At 43.1% G+C, this 23,043-nt stretch overlaps 1 protein-coding gene across 1 annotated transcript; it reads right to left on the bottom strand.

Moving 5' to 3' along the window:
• Positions 1-19,996: 19,996 nt before the first annotated feature.
• Positions 19,997-21,007, bottom strand: LOC110616208 (protein MIZU-KUSSEI 1). The gene has a single exon (XM_021758556.2). It carries the CDS (start codon positions 20,920-20,922, stop codon positions 20,206-20,208), a length of 717 nt encoding a protein of 238 aa, XP_021614248.1. The 5' UTR covers positions 20,923-21,007; the 3' UTR covers positions 19,997-20,205.
• Positions 21,008-23,043: the final 2,036 nt, after the last annotated feature.

Here is a 23,043-nt window from a genome sequence, read left to right as displayed (position 1 = left end):
AACGGAAGTTTGACCACTAAAAATACCTCGTGGTGAGTGCGAGTCCTGGGTGCTTCACCTAAGGTGAGAGCCAGCTTCACCTTCCCTTCTACGAGCACCGGTACTCCTCCGATCCCCTTGATTGGTGCCTGGTCTCAGACCAACTGTTCTTCCGGAATTCCCATCTGCTGAAAAACCCGGTATGGTAGCAAGTTGACTTTACTCCCGTCATCCACTAAGACCTTCTTTACCCGATAATTATGAATGACGGCTTCAATGACGAGCGTGTCATCATGGGGCATCTAAATACCCTAGGCATCTTCTGAAGAGAAAGTGATGGTCATGGGAGAGTGATCAACGATTTGCATGACCTCGGTACTGCTGGTCTCTCCCTCCCAATTTCTCTTCTTCCCTCGGCGGCCCATCCGACCTCCCGTTCCTCCAACAATCATGTTGATGGTCCCACTGGATCCATCGTTCACTGGTCCAGTTCCTGTTCTCCTCGGCATCTGAACCGCCGGACTGGATTGAGGCCTTTGTCCCTCTGATTTCTTCACGAAGTTCTTGAGATGCCCCCTCTTTATCAACCTCTCGATTTCTGCTATCAACTGGAAGCAGTTGTTGGTATCGTGGCCATGCGTCCGATGATACTGACAATATTTGTCAGGATTCCGTTGGTCTGCTTCCGACTTCATAGGTTTGGGCCACTGGAGGAATTCCTTATCTTGGACAGCCATGAGCACCTCGGCTCTGGACGCATTTAGTGGAGTTGGCTTCTCAGGGACCCAAGGGGGAGGCAATCTTGGCTCAGGGACCCGTGGAGGGGGAGGCCTTTGATCCCTTCGCTCCCAAGCCTGCTTGTACGGCTCGGGCCTCTTGCCGTGTTTCTTTTCATGTCTCTCCGGCCTCCTTTCTTCTGAGGCTTTTTCTTTTCCTATCATCCCTTTGGCAAATCGGCTTGTTACTAAGGCGTCATCCTGCCTTATATACTTCTCCGCTCTCTTCATCAACTCGGCCAGGGAAGTCGGAGGCTTCCTGCTTAAGGAACCGAAGAACTCGGCAGAGGTCGTTCCCTTTTGCATGGCTTCTACCGCCCTTCCTTCATCAAGTTCAGGAATCTGCAGGGCCTCCGTATTGAAATGAGCGACATACTCTCTGAGTGGTTCGCCCCCTCTCTGTCTTATTGTCTCCAAGTAACTCGTCTTCCTCTCTGCTGGCACCCCGGCTATGAATCGACTGATGAAGCGAGTGGCTAGGTCTCCGAAACTTCTGATACTTCCGGCCTCAAGGCTGTTGAACCACGCCCGCGCTGGTCCCGAGAGCGTCGTTGGGAACACTTTACACATTAAGGCATCTGACAGAGTTTGCAACTCCATGAAGGTCTTATAGTTCATGACGTGCTCTCTCGGGTTACCAGCTCTGTCATAGGCCGCCATTGACGGCATCATAAACTTCTTAGGGACAGTCTCTTGCTGCACCCACTTTGAGAAAGGGGAAGAAGTAGGCAAAGAGGTTTGGCTTTGGTCTTTCTTACCTAGCTCGGCTAAGAGCTGTTCTCTCAATCTTTTCAACTTTTGGTCCACCTTCTCGTCTTCCAGGCTGGGTTTTTTCTCCAGGTGGTATTTCTCCTCCTCTGCTTCAGTTCCCGTCCACCCGGTTGTTTCGGCTGAATAGTTATCCACCTCCTCATTTTCTATCACATCTCTCGCCCTCCTCGCATGGATTCGGGCCTCCGGTTCTTCCTCTTCCTCGGCTCTTCTCCCTCTTTCTCCAGTATCGCGGCTGCTAGTTTGAAGACGGTCAGATGCAGGTCGGGGGTCATTGGTCTGAGGTTCCTCTACAACCGGGAGTGTATTTACTGGGGTGCTGAGACCTCTCTGTTGCATTATCTGCCCCAACCAGTGGGCGGTATTTTGTAACTGGAAAGCCATATTTTGAAGATCCTGGTTAGACAGGGTAACAGTGGGAGTATTCCCTGCCAAACTTGGCGAGGGATGAAGATGTAACAGCCCGGAAATCCGGACCGCTACCGGCGCTAGGATCCAGATCGGCGTAAGGCCGCCGGGACCCGTAGCAAGCCTGACATATATCCTGTAAACCTGTAAATCCCATACATGATCCACAAAACTCATAAACCTATAAACATTCTCATATAACAACCGAGCTCAACCTGTACATAAACATAAACATATCATAAACCTCCACTGGAGTCCTCATCAAATGCTCCAATGGGGTAACTCATCATACATAAGCTTGGTTGAAACATAAGCTCATATCTCATATCATAAAGACCATGTACATACAAGTGGGATTAACAATCTGTATTGGTCAAGCACAACTCTATCCTCAATATTCAAATTTTCACAACATAAATTAAAACTCTTTTACATTACATCATAATACAATTGTCATGTCCACAATCTAACTATTACATAACATCACTTCGTGCTCTGGCTAACCTCCTGGTCTACCCTGTACCTGCACATCTGGGGTTAGGGGAGAGGGGTGAGCTATAAAGCCCAGTGAGCAGAATAGAGAAAACATATATTAAAATATTTCATGCTTCCATGAAATGCAACACATCACAAACATATCACATAAGGATGGTATTGTCACCTATAGTCCTCAACATAGTCCAATCGTGCCAGGGGCGTAGAATGGGCCTCACTGGTCTTTCTCTTACATACATAACATAACATAACATTCCAATATGCCAGGGGCGTAGAATGGGCCTCACTGGTCTTTCTCTTAACATAGTCCAGGGGCGTAGAATGGGCCTCACTGGTAATCCGTACCGTATCATCCTCATATCATACCATAGGAGGACTAGAGGATCATCCAATGACCCATCCGCATCCACATCATATTATGCAATGCAACATATTCGTGAATACTAATGCAAACAACCTAGAATATCGCATGGCATATATGATGCATGAACATGCTCCAAAAAGTTATATTTCATTTAATTAAAAACTTAAGGTTCATTCCACTCACCTCTTAGCTGAAGCTCAACAGACTCTGAAGCAGCTATCTCACTGCTGGGGTCCCTGATTTCTCGGGTCCGAACCTACACAGGTGGACTCAAATAAGGGACCGAACATACATAAACATGACTCATAAATACTCCCCAAAAACCCCCTAGAACATCATGAAAACATCACATAGAAATATGCATGAAATGGCTGAACAGTGCACTTTCGGCGGCACCTTCGGCGGCCGAAAGTCCTGGACAGATCCGAAAGTCAGGCACTTTCGGCGGCACCTTCGGCGGCCGAAAGTCCCAGACAGAGACGAAAGTCTCTTTCCGGGGGCAACTTCGGCAGCCGAATGCTGCCTCCACAAAAGAGGGTTCAGCGGCCGAAAGTCACTTCGGCAGCCGAACCTGAGCTTCTCCCGAAGGGCAGAAACTCAGCTCCTCTATGCACATTTTGCCTCCCACGCTCAAATCATGTAAAAACTAGTTCTAAAACATGCATACCTCACATACATTACACCTAGGGGTCTCAAACTATCATATACCCCATCTACAACACTTCCAACAACACATAAACAAGCTACATTGTTCATCAAAGCATCAAAACCCATAAACTCAACATATACCCTAACATGCATTTCTACCCATAGATCTTGCATAAAACTTAGTTAAAACACATAAGGAGCTTAAGATCGGCTCTTACCTCTTGGAGATCGAGAGGGAGACGACCTAAACTGGGAGATCCACGAAAATGAGCTCCTGAGTTCCCAAAGCTCCAAAACTTGTTTCAAAAGCTTAGATCTTCAAAACCAAGGGAAAACAAGTGAAAATCTTGAAAGATTTAGAGGAAGAACATCAAAAATGGGTGAGGGGCGGCGGAAAGCTCACCTTGGCCGAAAATGGGGAAAAGCTCGCCCGTTTTCGGCTAAGGGACCCTTTTATAGTGGCTGGCCAGACCACGTTCGGGGGCCGAATGTGCCTCCGCATGCATGCCATGTTCGGCGGCCGAACATGAGGTTCGGCGGCCGAACCTGGACTTCCCTCACTCATGCTTTCGGGGGCCTAACGTGCCTCCAAAACGCATGCATGTTCGGCGGCCGAACTTGCCTTTCGGCGGCCGAACCTGAGTTTTCCTCCAATGCTATTTTCATGTAAAAACTCATTTTCTTTTATACTTAAAACATTAAAATACATGAAAACATTTTATAAAACGTGTTCTTACCCTTCTAGAGATTTCCGACGTTCGAGATCCCACCGGACGGTAGGGATTTCGATACCGGAGTCTAGCCGGGTATTACATTCTCCCCCCCTTAAGAACATTCGTCCCCGAATGTTCCTCGACTAGTACATAGCATAACAAACATCATAACATACATACATACATATAAAACACATAGGGACTAACCTTAAAAGAGGTGGGGATATTGCTGGAGCATAGACTCCCGTGTCTCCCAAGTGCATTCTTCTATGTTGTGGTGGTTCCAAAGGACTTTCACCATTGGGATTTCCTTGTTTCTCAACTTTCTGATCTGAGTGTCAAGAATCCGCACTGGCTGCTCTACATAGGTGAGATCCTCTTGGATCTCTACATCAGGCTCACTAAGAACCTTGCTCGGATCTGACACGTACTTTCTTAACATGGAAACATGGAAAACCGGATGGATTCTGTCCATAGATGCAGGCAAGTCCAGCTTGTACGATACACTCCCAATCTTTTGCAAGACTTCAAAGGGTCCGATGTATCGTGGGGCTAGTTTACCTTTCTTTCCGAAGCGAACCACTCCCTTCATTGGAGACACCTTGAGCAATACCAGATCCCCCTCCTGAAACTCTAACTGTCTCCTGCGGACGTCTGCATAACTCTTCTGTCTGCTTGCAGCAGTCTTGATTCTTTCTCTGATGATGGGTACCACCCTGCTAAAGCCTTCTCTCCAACTTCCTCCCAGCAAACAGGGGACCTGCACTTCCTTCCATACAAAGCTTCATATGGAGCCATCCTGATGCTAGCATGATGGCTGTTATTGTAGGCAAACTCCACCAAAGGTAGATGCTGCCTCCAAGAACCGCCAAAGTCCAACACACACATTCTGAGCATATCCTCTATGGTCTGGATGGTCCTTTCTGACTGTCCGTCCGTCTGTGGATGGAAGGCAGTACTGAAATCCAATCTGGTACCCATGGCATCCTGCAGACTCCGCCAAAACCTGGAGGTGAACTGGGGCCCTCTATCTGACACTATAGAAACGGGAACCCCATGCAGTCTGACAATCTCGTTTACATACACCTGCGCTAACTTGTCCACAGAATAGCCACTCCTGACAGGGATGAAGTGAGCAGATTTGGTGAGTCTGTCCACAATCACCCATATGGAGTCCAATCTGTTGGACGCTGCCGGTAACCCCACTACGAAGTCCATAGCTATATTCTCCCATTTCCACTCTGGAATAGGTAGCGGGTTAAGCATTCCAGCTGGCTTCTGATGTTCCAGCTTCACCCTCTGACATACTTCGCAGGCGGACACAAACTGTGCCACTTCTTTCTTCATCGCTGGCCACCAATAAACCTTCTTTAAATCTTGATACATCTTGGTGGCTCTGGGGTGAACGCTGTATCTTGCATTATGAGCTTCTCTCATAATGTCTCCCTTAAGCCCTATGTCATCTGGTACACATAATCTGCTCCCATAGCGGAGGATCCCCTTACTGTCAAATCTGAACTCATTATCTTTGCCCGACTGAACAGTCCTGGCAATCTTCACTAACTCTGGGTCCTCATGCTGTTTCTGAGCCACCTGCTCCAGAAACACGGGTATCACCTTCATCTGTGCAATCAAAGCACCTGTACCAGACAACTCTAACTGTAGACCTTCATTCATGAGCTTGTAAAACTCCTTCACCACTGGTCTCCTTTCTACCGTGATGTGGGATAGACTGCCTAGTGACTTCCGGCTTAGGGCGTCTGCCACGACATTCGCCTTACCCGGATGGTACTGAATCTTGCAATCATAGTCACTCAGTAGCTCTACCCATCTCCTCTGCCTCAAATTCAGATCCCTCTGACTCAAGATGTACTGCAGGCTTTTATGATCCGTGAAGATCTCACATTTTACCCCATAGAGGTAGTGCCTCCACATCTTGAGTGCAAAGATTACTGCTGCCATCTCTAGGTCATGTGTGGGGTAATTCAACTCATGCTTCTTCAGCTGCCTAGAAGCATAAGCAATCACCTTCTCATTCTGCATCAGTACACAACCCAGTCCCACACGGGAAGCATCACAAAAGACTGTAAAGTCCTCATCACTAGATGGCAGAGCTAAAACTGGTGCTGAAGTCAACCTCTTCTTAAGTTCTTCAAAACTCTCTTCGCACTGGTCGGTCCACAGAAACTTCTGATTCTTCCTGGTTAGTCTGGTCAGAGGAGCTGCTATCTTCGAGAAGTCCTGAACGAACCTCTTGTAGTAACCTGCCAAACCCAAGAAACTCCTGATCTCCGTCACTGAAGTGGGTCTAGGCCAGTTAGCTACGGTTTCTGTCTTCTTGGGGTCTACCTCTATTCCATTCTCTGACACTACATGCCCCAAGAACGAAATGCTCCTCAGCCAGAACTCACATTTAGAGAACTTGGCATACAAGCCATGTTCCCTCAAAGTCTGCAAGACCAACCGCAGATGATGGGCATGCTCCTCTGCATTCCTGGAATACACTAAGATATCATCTATGAAGACAATAACAAAGTGATCCAGGTACTGGCTAAACACTCTGTTCATGAGATCCATGAATGCTGCAGGGGCGTTGGTTAACCCGAACGGCATTACAAGGAACTCAAAATGCCCATATCTGGTCCTGAAGGCTGTCTTCGGCACATCCTCATCCCTTATCCTTAGCTGATGGTACCCCGATCTTAGATCTATTTTGGAGAAACAACCCGCTCCGGCTAGCTGGTCGAATAGATCATCGATCCTTGGCAGAGGGTACCTATTCTTGGTAGTGACTTTGTTCAACTGCCTGTAGTCGATACAAAGTCTAAGGGATCCATCCTTCTTTCTTACAAACAGCACTGGAGCACCCCAGGGTGAGGTACTCGGTCGGATGAAGCCCTTGTCTACCAATTCTTGCAACTGTTCTTTCAATTCTTTCAACTCAGCTGGTGCCATCCTGTAGGGAGGGATAGAGATCGGTCTCGTTCCAGGCATTAACTCTATTTCGAACTCTATCTCCCTAGCAGGTGGTAAACCTGGAAGCTCGTCTGGGAACACATCTAAAAACTCATTAACCACTGGCACTGCGGCGGGCTCTCTAATCTGACTATCTAGCTCTCTCACATGAGCCAAATACCCCTGACATCCCCTCCTAAGCAACCTACGAGCCTGAAGAGATGAGATCAAACCTCTAGGTGTACCCCTCCTGTCTCCTCTGAAGACTACCTCTGATCCATCCTGACCTCTGAACCTGACTACCTTGTCCCTGCAGTCCAAGGTAGCACCATGGGTAGATAACCAGTCCATCCCTAGAATGACGTCAAAATCTGTCAACTCTAGAACCACAAGGTCGGCGGACATGCATCTCCCCTCAACAAACACTGGACTACATTGGCAGACTGACTCTGCCACTGATGGATCACACTTGGGTCCACTGACCCAGAGAGGACACTCTAACCCAGAAGTCATCAATCCCAACCTCTCTACGGCCCTCGGAGCAACAAAAGAATGAGATGCACCAGGGTCCATCAATGCATACACATCAGAACAACCAATGATGAGATTACCTGCCACCACGGTGTTGGATGTGTTAGCCTCTTGCTGTGTCATTGTGAAGATCCTTGCTGGAGCTGACGGACCTTCACCTCTGAAACCCGCTGAAGAAGAGGCTGCTCCTCTCCCTCTACCTCTGCCACTGGCTTGAGTTGGTGCTGGGGCTACTGGCTGAGCTACACTGCCTGAACCTGTCTGCTGGGACTGTGCCATAACAGCTGCTCTAGGACAATCCCGAGCCATATGTCCCTCTTGCCCACATCTGAAGCAGGCTCTGGACCCATAGAGGCACACTCCCCTGTGTGGCTTACCACACTTCACACATGCTATATTGTCTGCTCCTGAGCTCGAGCCACTTCCTAATCCCAGACCTGACTTGATCTTGCTCCAGAACTTGTTCTTCTTCTGCTTCTTGGTGGTACTGCTCCACCTCTTACTACCTGAACTTAAAGAAGAAGGATCCATTTTTCCCCTACCTGGGGTTTTGGAACCGGAAGGCTGTGCTGCTGACTGTTTGACATTTCCCTCGATGATAGCACTAGCCTCCATCCTCCTAGCCATATCCACTATGGCATGAAAACTCTCTCTATCTGCTGACTGTACCAAGGAGGAATACCTGGGATGGAGCTTCATGATATACCTCCTTGACTTCTTCTGATCTGTATCAAGGTTCTGCCCAGCAAATGGCAGCAACTCCATAAACCTGTCAGTATATTCATCTACACTCATGTCATCAGTTTGCCTCAACTGCTCGAATTCTATCATCTTCAATTCCCTTGAACTATCAGGGAAAGCCCATCCTGCAAACTCATTTGCGAAATCCTCCCATGAAAGACTGTCCACCCTCGGTTTGATGTAGTTCTTGAACCACTCACGGGCCTTCTTGCATTTTAGGGTGAACCCAGCCATCTGAATGGCTCTACTGTCATCCGCCCCTATCTCGTCTGTTATCATTTTGACCCTTTCCAGATACACAAATGGGTCATCACCACTATCGTATTGGGGAGCACCCAGCTTCATGTAGTCGGTCATCTTGACCTTGCTCCCTCTGGATGAGCTAGGGTTAGGAGGTTGAGTAACTGGGGCTGCTGGTTCTGTAGGTGGTGGAGGTGGTGCAACATTTTCTGAGGTAGGGTTTGCTGGATTTGGATAGTAGGGTGGAGGTGGGTACATTGGGTACTGAGAGTATGGTGGGTAGTATGGTGGGTATGGCATCTGTGTGGGATAAGGGGTGAAACTAGGGTAATCCGATGTACCTCCCATCGAATACCCGGGATTCTGTGAGAAAGGTGGGTAATGAGGTGGCTGAACAAAACCCGAGGCCTGAGTGCCTCCTTGGGACTCTCCCATGCCTTCCTCTGGCATACTCATCCCCAAACTGCCATCCCTCCTCTGGTCCACATCCATGTCATCTCCCACATCTTCTGACATACCACCTTGAACTGTTCCTCGTACTGATCTGCTCCTACCCAGATCCAGAGACCTTCTAGGGTCTCTTGCTACTCTGTCCCTGTTGGACCTGCTAGACATTGCCCTAGGCAATGCTGGAGGACGGGCGCTCATGCCCTCATCCTCAGGTGGCACTCCAGTCAATCGTGCAGATCGACGAGTTCCTCTCATCCTGTTTTCTGGAAAACCACACATAGCACAAACATCAGCATCATATGGTTCATGTGGGCACACATGAACCCTCATCACAAACATCACATAGCATAGCATATCATTTATGCACATGCATATAATCATGGCATATCACATCATCATGTAAGACAGGACTCCACATCCTATCCTAGTGGACATGACCTTTCCTATTGTGCTTGACCTTCTAGAACATCTATGAGCCCGACACTCTAGGTCCGATCATGTGAACCTAGGGCTCTGATACCATTCTGTAACAGCCCGAAAATCTGGACCGCTACCGGCGCTAGGATCCAGATCGGCATAAGGCCGCCGGGACCCGTAGCAAGCCTGACATATATCCTGTAAACCTGTAAATCCCATACATGATCCACAAAACTCATAAACCTATAAACATTCTCATATAACAACCGAGCTCAACCTGTACATAAACATAAACATATCATAAACCTCCACTGGAGTCCTCATCAAATGCTCCAATGGGGTAACTCATCATACATAAGCTTGGTTGAAACATAAGCTCATATCTCATATCATAAAGACCATGTACATACAAGTGGGATTAACAATCTGTATTGGTCAAGCACAACTCTATCCTCAATATTCAAAATTTCACAACATAAATTAAAACTCTTTTACATTACATCATAATACAATTGTCATGTCCACAATCTAACTATTACATAACATCACTTCGTGCTCTGGCTAACCTCCTGGTCTACCCTGTACCTGCACATCTGGGGTTAGGGGAGAGGGGTGAGCTATAAAGCCCAGTGAGCAGAATAGAGAAAACATATATTAAAATATTTCATGCTTCCATGAAATGCAACACATCACAAACATATCACATAAGGATGGTATTGTCACCTATAGTCCTCAACATAGTCCAATCGTGCCAGGGGCGTAGAATGGGCCTCACTGGTCTTTCTCTTACATACATAACATAACATAACATTCCAATATGCCAGGGGCGTAGAATGGGCCTCACTGGTCTTTCTCTTAACATAGTCCAGGGGCGTAGAATGGGCCTCACTGGTAATCCGTACCGTATCATCCTCATATCATACCATAGGAGGACTAGAGGATCATCCAATGACCCATCCGCATCCACATCATATTATGCAATGCAACATATTCGTGAATACTAATGCAAACAACCTAGAATATCGCATGGCATATATGATGCATGAACATGCTCCAAAAAGTTATATTTCATTTAATTAAAAACTTAAGGTTCATTCCACTCACCTCTTAGCTGAAGCTCAACAGACTCTGAAGCAGCTATCTCACTGCTGGGGTCCCTGATTTCTCGGGTCCGAACCTACACAGGTGGACTCAAATAAGGGACCGAACATACGTAAACATGACTCATAAATACTCCCCAAAAACCCCCTAGAACATCATGAAAACATCACATAGAAATATGCATGAAATGGCTGAACAGTGCACTTTCGGCGGCACCTTCGGCGGCCGAAAGTTCCAGACAGAGACGAAAGTCTCTTTCCGGGGGCAACTTCGGCAGCCGAATGCTGCCTCCACAAAAGAGGGTTCGGCGGCCGAAAGTCACTTCGGCGGCCGAACCTGAGCTTCTCCCGAAGGGCAGAAACTCAGCTCCTCTATGCACATTTTGCCTCCCACGCTCAAATCATGTAAAAACTAGTTCTAAAACATGCATACCTCACATACATTACACCTAGGGGTCTCAAACTATCATATACCCCATCTACAACACTTCCAACAACACATAAACAAGCTACATTGTTCATCAAAGCATCAAAACCCATAAACTCAACATATACCCTAACATGCATTTCTACCCATAGATCTTGCATAAAACTTAGTTAAAACACATAAGGAGCTTAAGATCGGCTCTTACCTCTTGGAGATCGAGAGGGAGACGACCTAAACTGGGAGATCCACGAAAATGAGCTCCTGAGTTCCCAAAGCTCCAAAACTTGTTTCAAAAGCTTAGATCTTCAAAACCAAGGGAAAACAAGTGAAAATCTTGAAAGATTTAGAGGAAGAACATCAAAAATGGGTGAGGGGCGGCGGAAAGCTCACCTTGGCCGAAAATGGGGAAAAGCTCGCCCGTTTTCGGCTAAGGGACCCTTTTATAGTGGCTGGCCAGACCACGTTCGGGGGCCGAATGTGCCTCCGCATGCATGCCATGTTCGGCGGCCGAACATGAGGGTCGGCGGCCGAACCTGGACTTCCCTCACTCATGCTTTCGGGGGCCTAACGTGCCTCCAAAACGCATGCATGTTCGGCGGCCGAACTTGCCTTTCGGCGGCCGAACCTGAGTTTTCCTCCAATGCTATTTTCATGTAAAAACTCATTTTCTTTTATACTTAAAACATTAAAATACATGAAAACATTTTATAAAACGTGTTCTTACCCTTCTAGAGATTTCCGACGTTCGAGATCCCACCGGACGGTAGGGATTTCGATACCGGAGTCTAGCCGGGTATTACAGAAGAGGAATAGGCGTTTGGTTGTTTAATGTCGTAGGACTAGAAAAGGAGAATTGTTGCCCCTCTTGGGCAGAGTTTAGGTCATTTGGGACGTTAAGGTTACTTTCTTGGTGATTAGCCATCGTAGATCTCAGTGGGTTTTGTTAAGAGTGAAAACTCCGGTGATGAAAAGATCTCCGTCGTTTCCCACAGACGGCGCCAATTGATGATCTGAGATCCAAAAGAATAGGGTTTTACAAGGGTTTGTGTATTGAAGAATAAAGCTCTTTTTTTTCTCTCTATAGGGGTATCCCTTTTATCCTTTCTTTCTGCTTGCTGGTGACGTATAACGGCTCTCCCATGATTGGGCCACGCGTCTCTGCCATACAGATATGGGCATACGAGGATATCAGGCGCCTGCTCCATGCGTAACGGCCTCTGATTCTCCCCGTGCGTACGCTCGAGCGGATCTACCAGGCTGTATGACGAGTCTCGTTCTGGATTCTGGGCTGGGCCGAGAGCTGGGTTGGACGCTGAACCCAGGAGGAGAAGGAATCCATGGGAAGGTTATACGGGCTGGGCCGATCTCGATGAGGAAGAATCTGGCGGAGTCCTGCCTCAGGGGTCTGATGATCTGGGCTTGTTTTGAGAGGGCGTGCGGGCCTTCCTTTCATGGGCCGTGGCCGTAATCTAGGCCCAGGATTGGGGGTAGGGAAATCCAGCGGTCATCAGGATACAATTGCTAAGTCAAAACCGAATCCTCATATATTGTGGTTCGCTAGTTGACTGTGCGGTTATCGAACCCGGTCAAAAATAACCTTTTTGGTTATCCACAATTTTACAACTGTAGATAGTGGTAAAATAATCGAATTCACAGGGAATTGATACTCACCTATTTTTCTTATCAAAAACCAAGTAAATAAACTAAAAATAAAATAAAGGGGGGTTTTGAGATTTGATGAACTAAACTTGTAACGACCCGAAAATCGGACCGCTACCGGCGCTAGGATCCAGATCGGCTTAAGGCCGCCGGGACCCGTAGCAAGCCTGACATATAACCTGTAAACCTGTATAATCCCATACATGATCCACAACATACATAAAAATTAAAACTTTTCTTTACATGAACATCAACCAAACTCAACCTGTGCATAAACATTAACATAACATTGATCCCTCTGTGGGATCTCATCAGTGCCCCCAAGGGGTGACATAACATACGTTGAGTTGGTTTACATAAACATCGTAAAAATCTCTAAGATCATGTGTTAAAGGGATAGCACAATCTATGGTCAAGCACACACTAACATCCATAAACCTCATTACATAACTATACTGTACTTTTACATTACAATTTGATCATGTCCATTGCTAGCTATTACATAAGCATGACTTCTTTACTCTATCCGGACTCCCGCACTATACTGTACCTGCAAGCCTGGGGGTAAAGGGAGAGGGGTGAGCTAAAAGCCCAGTGAGTTGAACTATAAAACATATTAACACTATGTTTTAATGAAATGCATCATAACACAGACAATTCACATAAGGGTTGGGTGAACTTGTCTCCAATTAGTCCAAGCTAACATAGTGCCAGGCCGTAGCATGGGGTCCTGGTCTTCCTGTCATACATACATTACTTACCATTATTCCAGGGCCTCCTCTGGGCTCCTGGTCTTCGAGTCCACAATCGTGCCAGGCCGTAGAATGGGGTCCTGGTCTTTCATTTCCGTGCCAGGCCGTAGAATGGGGTCCTGGTCTTCCTGTCATGGACTAATTGGGTCATCCAACATTCACCCACATCAACAACACATAATACAATGCGGCATATTCGTGAAACTAATGCAATCACCCTATTGCATGATCATGATGCATGAAACATGATAAAACATTTAATTTAAAAGATTAAGTTTAGTTCCACTCACCTCTGGCTGACTCTGACAACACCGAAGCAGCTGAACTCACTGCTGGGGTCCTCGGTTCCTCGGGTCCGAACCTACACAGGCGGACTCAAATGAGGGACCCAACATACCTGAACATAACTCTAAACTACTCCCCAAAAACCCCCTAGAACATCATGAAAACATCACATAAAAACATGCAAGAAATGGCTGAACAGGGTACTTTCGGCGGCAGGTTCGGCGGCCGAAAGTCCCTCCAGAGCAGAAAGTCAGGCAGGTTCGGCGGCACCTTCGGCGGCCGAACCTCCCAGACAAATCCGAAAGTCTTCTTTCGGGGGCAAGCTTCGGCAGCCGAATGCTGCCTCCACAAGGGGGTTCGGCGGCCGAACCTGGTTTCTGCCAGAAGGGCAGAAACTTGGTTCACATGAACCCCTTGCCTCCCAAAACCTCAAATCATGCATAAATCTCAACCAAAACATGCATACAAGTTCCTAGGGGTCTCAAACAGTCATATACCCCAACTACAACACTTCAAACACACACAATCAACACACATTGTTCAAAACATCAATATTAACCCATAACTCAACATATAACCTAACATGCCTTTCTACCCATAGATCTTGCATAAAACTTATTTAAAATACATAAGGAGCTTAAGATCGGCTCTTACCTCTTGAAGATCGAGAGGGAGACGACCTAAACTTGGAGATCCACGAAAATGAGCTCCTGAGTTCCCAAAGCTCCAAAACTTGGTTTAAATGCTCAAAACTTGCAATGTGAGTTTAAAACTCAAGAAAAATGGAAGAGATTTGGAGGAAGAACACAAGAGTTGCAAAGGGAAGGTCGGAAGCTTGCTGTGGCCGAAAATGGGAGAAAACTCGCCCATTTCGGCTAAGTGCCCCTTTTATAGGTGGCTGGCCAGGCCACGTTCGGGGGCCGAATGCGCTTCCGCATCCATGCAATGTTCGGCGGCCGAACTTGACTTTCGGCGGCCGAACCTGGACTTCCCTAACTCATGCTTTCGGGGGCCTAACGTGCCTCCAAAACGCATGCATGTTCGGCGGTCGAACTTAATTTTCGGCGGCCGAACCTGGGTTTTCCTCCAAAGACTTTTCATGTAAAAACTCATTTAATTTCATACTTAAAATCATAAAACACATTAAAACATTTTTATAGAACATGATTCTACCCTTCTAAAGGTCTCCGACATCCGAGATTCCACCAGACGGTAGGAATTCCGGTACCGGAGTCTAGCCGGGTATTACAAAACTAGATTTAAAAGCCAAAACGTAAAGCAAATAATAAAGTAAAGAGAATTCAATAATGAGAAAAGTCTAGTTGAAGAATTGGATCCACTTCAGTTGTTGGCATTGATCATTGACTCTTATATTCTTTTATTTGACTCAATAAATTAGTTACGGGGGTGGAAGACGCTTCTCACCACCATATCCCTCCTTAAGCATAGACTAACTAGGAAACGTTCTCTAATTAATCACTAATCAATAAGTTGCCAAGAAATATACTTGGGGCTTTAGATTCATTCAACTGTCAATTGCATTAAGAAATAGAGAGACCTAATTCTAGCTATCCAAACGTATGGTGATATTGCTAGGTTATGCAATCTCCTTGGTTTTTACACCAAGAATTACTAGTGTTTGAATAATTCAAGAAATTACGGACTTAAACTATCCAAACTAACAAATTATTACTTTGCAATTAAGAATCAATGGACCCTATTGATCTAAACAACAAAGTAACAATAGAATTAAGCATGAAATTGCATAAATATTGATAAATAAAAAATAAACATCATATGTTCAGATCTCACAATCCATAAACAAACTAAAGTTTCACATAATCTTCAACTAGAAAAAGAGGTTTCAACCACTCATAGCTGAAACTAACATAAAAATAAAAGAAAGAAAACAAAAAAGAAGAAGAAGAAGGGTCGGCCGTGCTGCGGCAAGAGGCGCGAAGCTGCTGTGGCAAGAGGCGCGCAGCTGCTGTCTTCAATTCCCAAGATGAAGATTGTTTTTCTTGCTGATTTGGTTCCCTATTTATAACTGATTTGTGCAGCCCTTTGTTTCCTTATTTAGATGGAGTCCTTTTTCCTATTTAGAGTTGGATTCTTTGAAAGCAATTGAATCTTTTTTAGATTTGGCTTCCTTGATATGCGGGATAGGGTGCTGAGTTGTCTTGAAGAGTTGCTGAGCTGTTGGACAGCTTTAAAGCCATTTTTCACCAAATTATCCTTTTATATTATTTTCTGCAAAATAAGATCAAAACTACAAAATTAGGTAGAAAATGTGTAAATTAGCATTGATAACATCATGAAAAATGAGACTAATTTTGGCTTGATCACTAGTATCTCTGGCAATTCCACCTCGTCTCACACGGGTAGTCCTTTTTTCGCAGTCCCACTAGCTCTGCACAATTTTTCTGACCCAGGGTGGCTCTGATACCAATTGAAACAATCCGGCTCAAACTGACTCAAATAACTTTTGAACCCACTTTTCAATTGACCCAAAATGGTTAATTGACTGTGCGGTTGTCGAAACCGATCAAAAATAACCTTTTTGGTTATCAACAATTTTACAACTGCAGATAGTGGTAAAAGGATCGAATCCACAGGGAATTGATACTTACCTATTTTCCTTATCAAGACTAAGTAAATAAACTGAAAGTAAAATAAAAAGAGGGGGGTTTTGAGATTGATGAATTAAATTAATACTGAAAGCAACAAAGTAAAGCAAATAATTAAAGTAAAGAAATTCAATAATGAGAAAAGCTCTAGTTGAAGAATTGGATCCACTTCAGTTGTTGGGATTGATCATTGACACAAAGATTCCTTTATTTGATTCAATAAATTAGTTATGGAGGTGGAAGACGCTTCTCACCACCATATCCCTCCTTAAGCATAAATTAATTAGGGAACATCCTCTAACTAATCACTAATCAACAAGTTGCTAAGGAACGTCTTTGGGCCTTTGGCATTTAACAACTGTCAATTGCATTAAGAAATAGAGAGATCTAATTCTAACTACCCAAACGCATGGTGATATTGCTAGATCATGCAATTTCCTTAGTTTTTACACCAAGAGTTACTTGTGTTTGAATAATTCAAGCAATTACGGACTTAAAACTATCCAAACTAATAAATTATTACTTTGCAATCAAGAATCAATTGGCCCTATTGATCTAAACCACAAAGCAACAATGAAATTAAGCATGAAATTGCATAAATATTGAAAAACAAAAGATAAACAATGTATGTTCAGATCTCCCAATCCATAAAACAACTAAAGTTTCACCTAATCTTCAACTAGAAAAAGAGGTTTCAGCCACTCATGGCTGAAACAAAACACAAAATAAAAGAAAGAGAAGAGGAAAGGAACCAATCGGCGCTTGGGGAGGAAGGAGAGGTATGACCACTTGCAATCCGTATGTTGGAGAGAAAGAAGAGGTGGGCGTGCGGCTTGGAGAAGCTTTTATAGCCCAAGGTGTTATCCTAGGTTTTCTTGATGAGGTGGAGCCTTCTTTTGAATTTTGAATTTTGAATGTCCTCTTTTGAATTTTGAATTTTGAATGTCCTCTTTTGAATTTTGAATTTTGAATTTTGAATTCTTGGGAGGCAAGTACATCTTCTTGAGATTTGGGTTCCTGAATAAGCTGAATTGAATGCTGAATTTCAAATTTCAAATTTTGAATGTTCTCTTATGAATTTTGAATTTGAATTCTTGGGAGACAAGTGCATCTTCTTGAGATTTGGCTTCCTCAACAAGGGAAAGACTTCTTGAAGATTTGAAATTTAAATTTCAAATTACTCTGCTGAATATACTTTCCTTATTTATCTTCACTTCAGCTGCAACTTGACTTGGGCAAACATGCTTGTTCTCCTTTATCCTATTTTAGGCAGTTTTAAGAGTATTTTCACCAAATTACCTCTTTACACCGTTTTCTGCAAAATAAGATTAAAACCACAAAATTAAGCAGAAAAAGTGTAAATTAACATTAATAACAATATGATAAAATGGTCTAAACTTGGTCTGATCATTAACCCAAGTTATTTAATAGTATTAAGTCATGATTTATATATTACCAATTTAATTGGTAATTTGTCGATGTGGGACTCTTTCCCATGTCAAGCAGGCAGCTGAATATCACAGTGTTCCTGTATCATTGTTGAGCTGAAGTCCTTTTTGTGGAGGAGAAAAAACAGGTTTGGCAGTAGTAATCCCAACATCTTAAATAGGCATACTTGCTTTGACTAAAGAGAAGCCCGGCATACTTGCTTTGACTAAAGAGAAGCCCAGTTGAGGATCTGGCTATTTCTTGCTAAATCATTGTTGATAAACCAGCTCCATTGTTCTCATCAGTGACTTCATTGTCCAAGAGAGTTTCATGAACCTGAGCAACATGGGCATTGCTTGATGTGCCGACGTTACTATGTTTCAAATCTTTGTACCAGTCTGGATATCCATTTAGTTTGAAGCCAGTATCTTGATAGTGCTCATGTATCTTGCAGTAGTTGCAGAATCGATCGTCCTTCTTACTGCCATCTCACTTCTTATACTGGTTCCTTATATTTTCCCCTTTTGGCTTGGGTCTAGTTTCTTTTATTAATAAAGCAGTGGTGTGATCCATAGCATCTATAACAACTTGTGCCTCTCATTGTTTCTCACCACGGTAAAGCATAGAATAAGCTTTGGGTAAGGGTTCCAATAATAAGATTTAGTTACGTACATGATCATAGCTATCGTTTAATCCCATTAGAAACTTGATTAATTTGTCTTCATTTTTTATGTCAGCCACTAACTTAGCAGCACCACAAGAGCAAGTAGGAAATGTTTTCAAGCAAGAAAGCTCATCCCACAATTGTTTTCAGCTTTGTGAAATAAACCATCAAAGTAAGATTACCTTGGCTGAAGGTATTGATTTCTCTTTTTATTTGATACAATAGTGGCTCGTTGCTTTCCCCAAAACGTTACTCTAACTCCATCCATAGTTCATATGCAGTTGTAGCATATAGGAAGGCTTCCACAATCTCCTTAGAAATGGAATTGAGAATCCATGACAGCACCATGCTATCTACATACTGCCATTTTTTGAAGTTGCATGAATCTTCAAAGGAGATTGTGGAAGTCTTTCGATATGCTACAATTGCATATGAACTATGGATGGAGCTATGCAGAGCAATTGGGAAATCAGGTCACAAGGAATCGTGGCTCTGATACTATGCAGAGCAAGCAGAAAAAGGATCATGAAAGAAAAATTCTCCAAAAATGTATATTGAGAAGGATTACATAGTGTTTATATACATGTGAATGGTACATTCTATAGCCTTATTTTATTGTAACAAATTGTACAACATTTATTCTATACTATTCTAGAGTCTTTTATTGTGGATTCATGTAGCATAGCTATATTTCTTCAAAGTGCAAAGGAGAAAAAATTTCAAATAATTTCAAGATGATAATCCCAACAGACAAGCTGATAGATCCCAGGATTCCACTCCATTGACTTCTTTGACAGCCTTGTTTTTGGTGAAATATTACCATATGTCCATTCCATGCACAACGACTTTATTATAACTATTGAGCATGGTGAATGTTAAGTAGAACTCCCTATAATCAATGATTAATATTTAACAATTTTAGATACAACGATTTAAAAAAAATTACTATAAGAAAAAATTCAATAAGTGATGTTTTAGCTTTTAAAAATATATTAAAATTTTTCTACCACTTTAACAAGAAGTCCACTTATTAATTTCTTTATTAGTTTTAACAGTTAAGTATTACGAAAAAATTTAAAATATTCTCAAAATAGATAGATTAATTAGTAGACCTTTTATAAAACTGAGAGATCAATTAATAAGTTTTTTCAAATTATAAAAACTAAATAATAAAACTCTTAATGGCTAAAACTAGCAGAATGACTAACTAATAGATTTTTTAAAACGTCATGGATATTTTAATATATTTTTTAAAATCGAGAGATTAATTAATAAATTTTTTTATAATATAGGTATTAAATAATAAATTTTATTTTTTATTAGTGTTCTTTCTTAGAGGAAAATAGAAAATTTTACACATTGAAATAAGTACGACACATGAAATAGAAAGAAAATGAGAAGACATTCATGATTGCTTTAGCCTTCTTGTCTCATCACTTTCATTTTTTTTTTCAATATGAAATTCATTGATGACCATTAAAAGGAAGAAGAAAAAAAAAACTATTATATATACACTATGCTCACTTATCCATCATGTTCTAATGTATTTGCCTCTCCACCTACAACTAACAAAATACAAGGCCCACTTAACCCTTCATTTTCTCAGAAGGAGAAAAAAAAAAAGAAAGAAAAAGAAAATTACAGAAAACTTGGAGAGTGCTAGATCCTCCATTTTCATGGTTCTTCAAGAGCTAAACAACTGTGACTGCTAGCTTTCTAATTAAGATTACTATAAAAGAAAATTAGGGGGGAAAATTATGGATGTAACTTGAAGTTTAGACTCTAAGTAAATAGATACTGAGCTCAGGAGCTCCATTGCTGTCAGGATTCATCATGTAGAAAGCTTCAGAATCTCTAGACCCAACAATTCTCTCAAACTTAGCTCTCATGTACATGACTTCACTATCAGTTCCATTGTCACCTGGCAACACACCAGCACCCATTGAAATTGGCTCCACAGCTTTCAGCACCTTCCACTCTTTAGCCCCACATTCCTTCCTTGTCCCAAAACCACACTTCTTCCCATTACAGTAACTCCTCCACAAAGGCTCTTCAAGCAATCTCACTGCTTTATTTTTCTCCTCTTCTTTCTCCTTGTCACACTCCAATGCAATTCTGACCAAACCAGATGCCATTTCTCGAACCAATCCTCTAATTGGCGTAGCAAGTTCTATAAGAAAAGCTGGAGGCGAAGTGGGATCTCTTTGAAATGCAAAATGAACATGACCACGGCGGCAGCCGAAAAGGGTGCCGATCACACGAGGCCCAAGTCCCAGTTGTAGATTAGGCCGATTCTTGCCAAAAGCTGAAAGAACAGAGCGAAGTCTAGCAACTGCTACTGCTGGAAGCTTCTTCTTTGGAGTTAGCAAAGCAGCAGCATGGTTCCTAGAATTTTCTTGCTCATCATTTTCAGCTCCAATCTTCTTAGTCCAGTGGAAGTGCCTCTTGGAGGAGGAGTAGGCGGCGGCGGCGGCTTGAGAGGGTGGAGGCATGAGTGATGGGCTTGGTTTTGAGTTTGAGAAGGCAAAATTAAGGAGAAGGGTCCCCCTTATAGATGGTGAGGGAGGCAGATTCTGAGTTTTGATATGTATTTGATATGTGGGTCTTCCATATAATTGTTTGCTTTTAGCCCCTTCTTGTTGAGCAAGAGAATCTGACAAAAGAAACATTGGGTGCCCCACTGAACTGATTTAGCAAAGAGAGAGATTTGAATGGAAAAGAATAAATCAAAGGGGACAATTAGAGTCTAATTTCACTTTGTTGTGGGGTAAGGTATGGGGGATTTGCTTGAGCTTGACTAACTCTTTTGACCTGAAAATCCAATTCCAGAAAAGAATGGCTAATGCATTCCATTAAAAAAATAATAAATTAAAAGGATTTAGTTAATATGGTGCAGAAAATTTCATTGTTTAGTGATGCGGTTACAAAATAGACCTGTGTTGTGATTGATTAAATTTACAAAAAAGGTTACAAAATAGATCTGTGTTGTGATTGATTAAATTTACAAAAAAGAGAACGTGAGGTGGTGGGTACCTTTAACAGTCACTTTGATACTCAAGTCAGTAAACTAGAGAATAGGGTGAATATATAACTTAAAAATAGTTGTATAAGAGAATTGTGTACATTTACCTCTATAATCGTTCCCTTTTTATATTTTAAGAAAATGGAGATAAATATAACATTTCTTGATAATCTGTCAATGATGTGGCCGACTAACCTGATAAATATAACATTTCTTGATAATCTGTCAATTATGTGGCCAATTAACCATATAAGGGATTCTACCGAGTTAATTAGTTGGAAATCTCATAATTACAGATGTAATAGGATCCGCTGGATTATACCTGATAACGATAATTTTATGCCAAGACTCGTCTATCCAGGGGAGAGCGAATCTTGATGATGAATCTGGTGGTAAGGTGTCTGGGCCTTCCTTTTCTCGGGTCGAACCGCGATGCACACCTATTGAATCCTTGCCACGTGTTCCTATTTTATGGTGACAGCTCATAGTTTACTTTGAGCGATCGTGGTGTAATATCAGAGATCCCCCGCTGGTCTTCAATTCTTTAGATTCAAAGGTAACAATTGTTTTAACAATTTGAGACACGTGGCTTTTTGAGATTAGTCTTCCCCTGCTCACGTCGTTTTACCTATCTAACTCTTCAATGATGGCTAGCTCGTTTCTCAAACCGCATTTAAACCCTGTCATCAAAACCGTCTTATAAAAACCCTTCTTCTTCCTCAAATATCACTTTTGCTTACAACTGTAATCTTTACTTTTACAAAGACTCAGTCGCTCATTCTTTCTCGATTATACTCCCATACTTTCTTAGCAATTTCTTTTTTTCTTTTAAAATGAATAGGGATAGTTTCTCTTCTTCTTTTGGTGAAAGCTCTGCCTTAAGCTCATCCTCCAATGGGCCCATCTGTGCCCCGACCCCTATCGTTCCACTGAGGGTAGCTCGCAAAAGCGAAGGCAGCCTAATTAATGCATCCCTTTCATACTATCGGAGCAAGATGTAGATTGTCTTCACGACTAATACTAAATTTTTTGAGAGCCTTTTCGAATTTTTGCTCCTTCCTCAGACGTTCGCGTGATTGACCAGATCTTTGTAGAAGATGCTATCATAATCTTCGAAGACTAGCTGAAGGTGGGTCTTCGATTCCCCATAGACCCTTTTTTGTTGAGGTCCTTCCATTTCATGAACTTATAGTCGCCCAACTGCATCCTAACGGCTGGAGAATTTTGACGGCCTTCCGGTTTGTTTGTCTTAATAACAACATTGAACCGAGCGTGGCCCTCTTCTCTCAGGTGTCCCAACTGGATACTCGCAAAAATGAAGAGTTCTGATTTTTTTAGCGGTCGAAAATTTCAGACGATGTTTGACCGAATACCTCTTTCACTAAAACAATAGAAAAATAAGTTTTTTGTCTAACGTCACCGGACGTCTAAGGATTTCAAGCACCTCCAAACGAGTTGAAACCTGTGGGTGGAGTTGAGAAAGGATGGGGTCCAGCCATGGAGGGATGAGAATAAGACTCCAAACTTTCTTTTGACAATGGCTAAGTCCCCAAAGAAAATGGACATTACCAAGGTGGTGAGAACACCGTTT

Source organism: Manihot esculenta, chromosome 5 (genome assembly GCF_001659605.2).
Source record: "Manihot esculenta cultivar AM560-2 chromosome 5, M.esculenta_v8, whole genome shotgun sequence".
Taxonomy (NCBI): Eukaryota; Viridiplantae; Streptophyta; class Magnoliopsida; order Malpighiales; family Euphorbiaceae; genus Manihot; species Manihot esculenta.
The sequence above is the reverse complement of the archived record's forward strand: the minus strand, read 5'-3'. Positions and strand labels throughout refer to the sequence as shown.

What these genes read in the sequence shown, in the direction of transcription:
- LOC110616208 (XM_021758556.2), bottom strand. Translation starts at nt 20,922, where the DNA reads ATGCCTCCACCCTCTCAAGCCGCCGCCGCCGCCTACTCCTCCTCCAAG.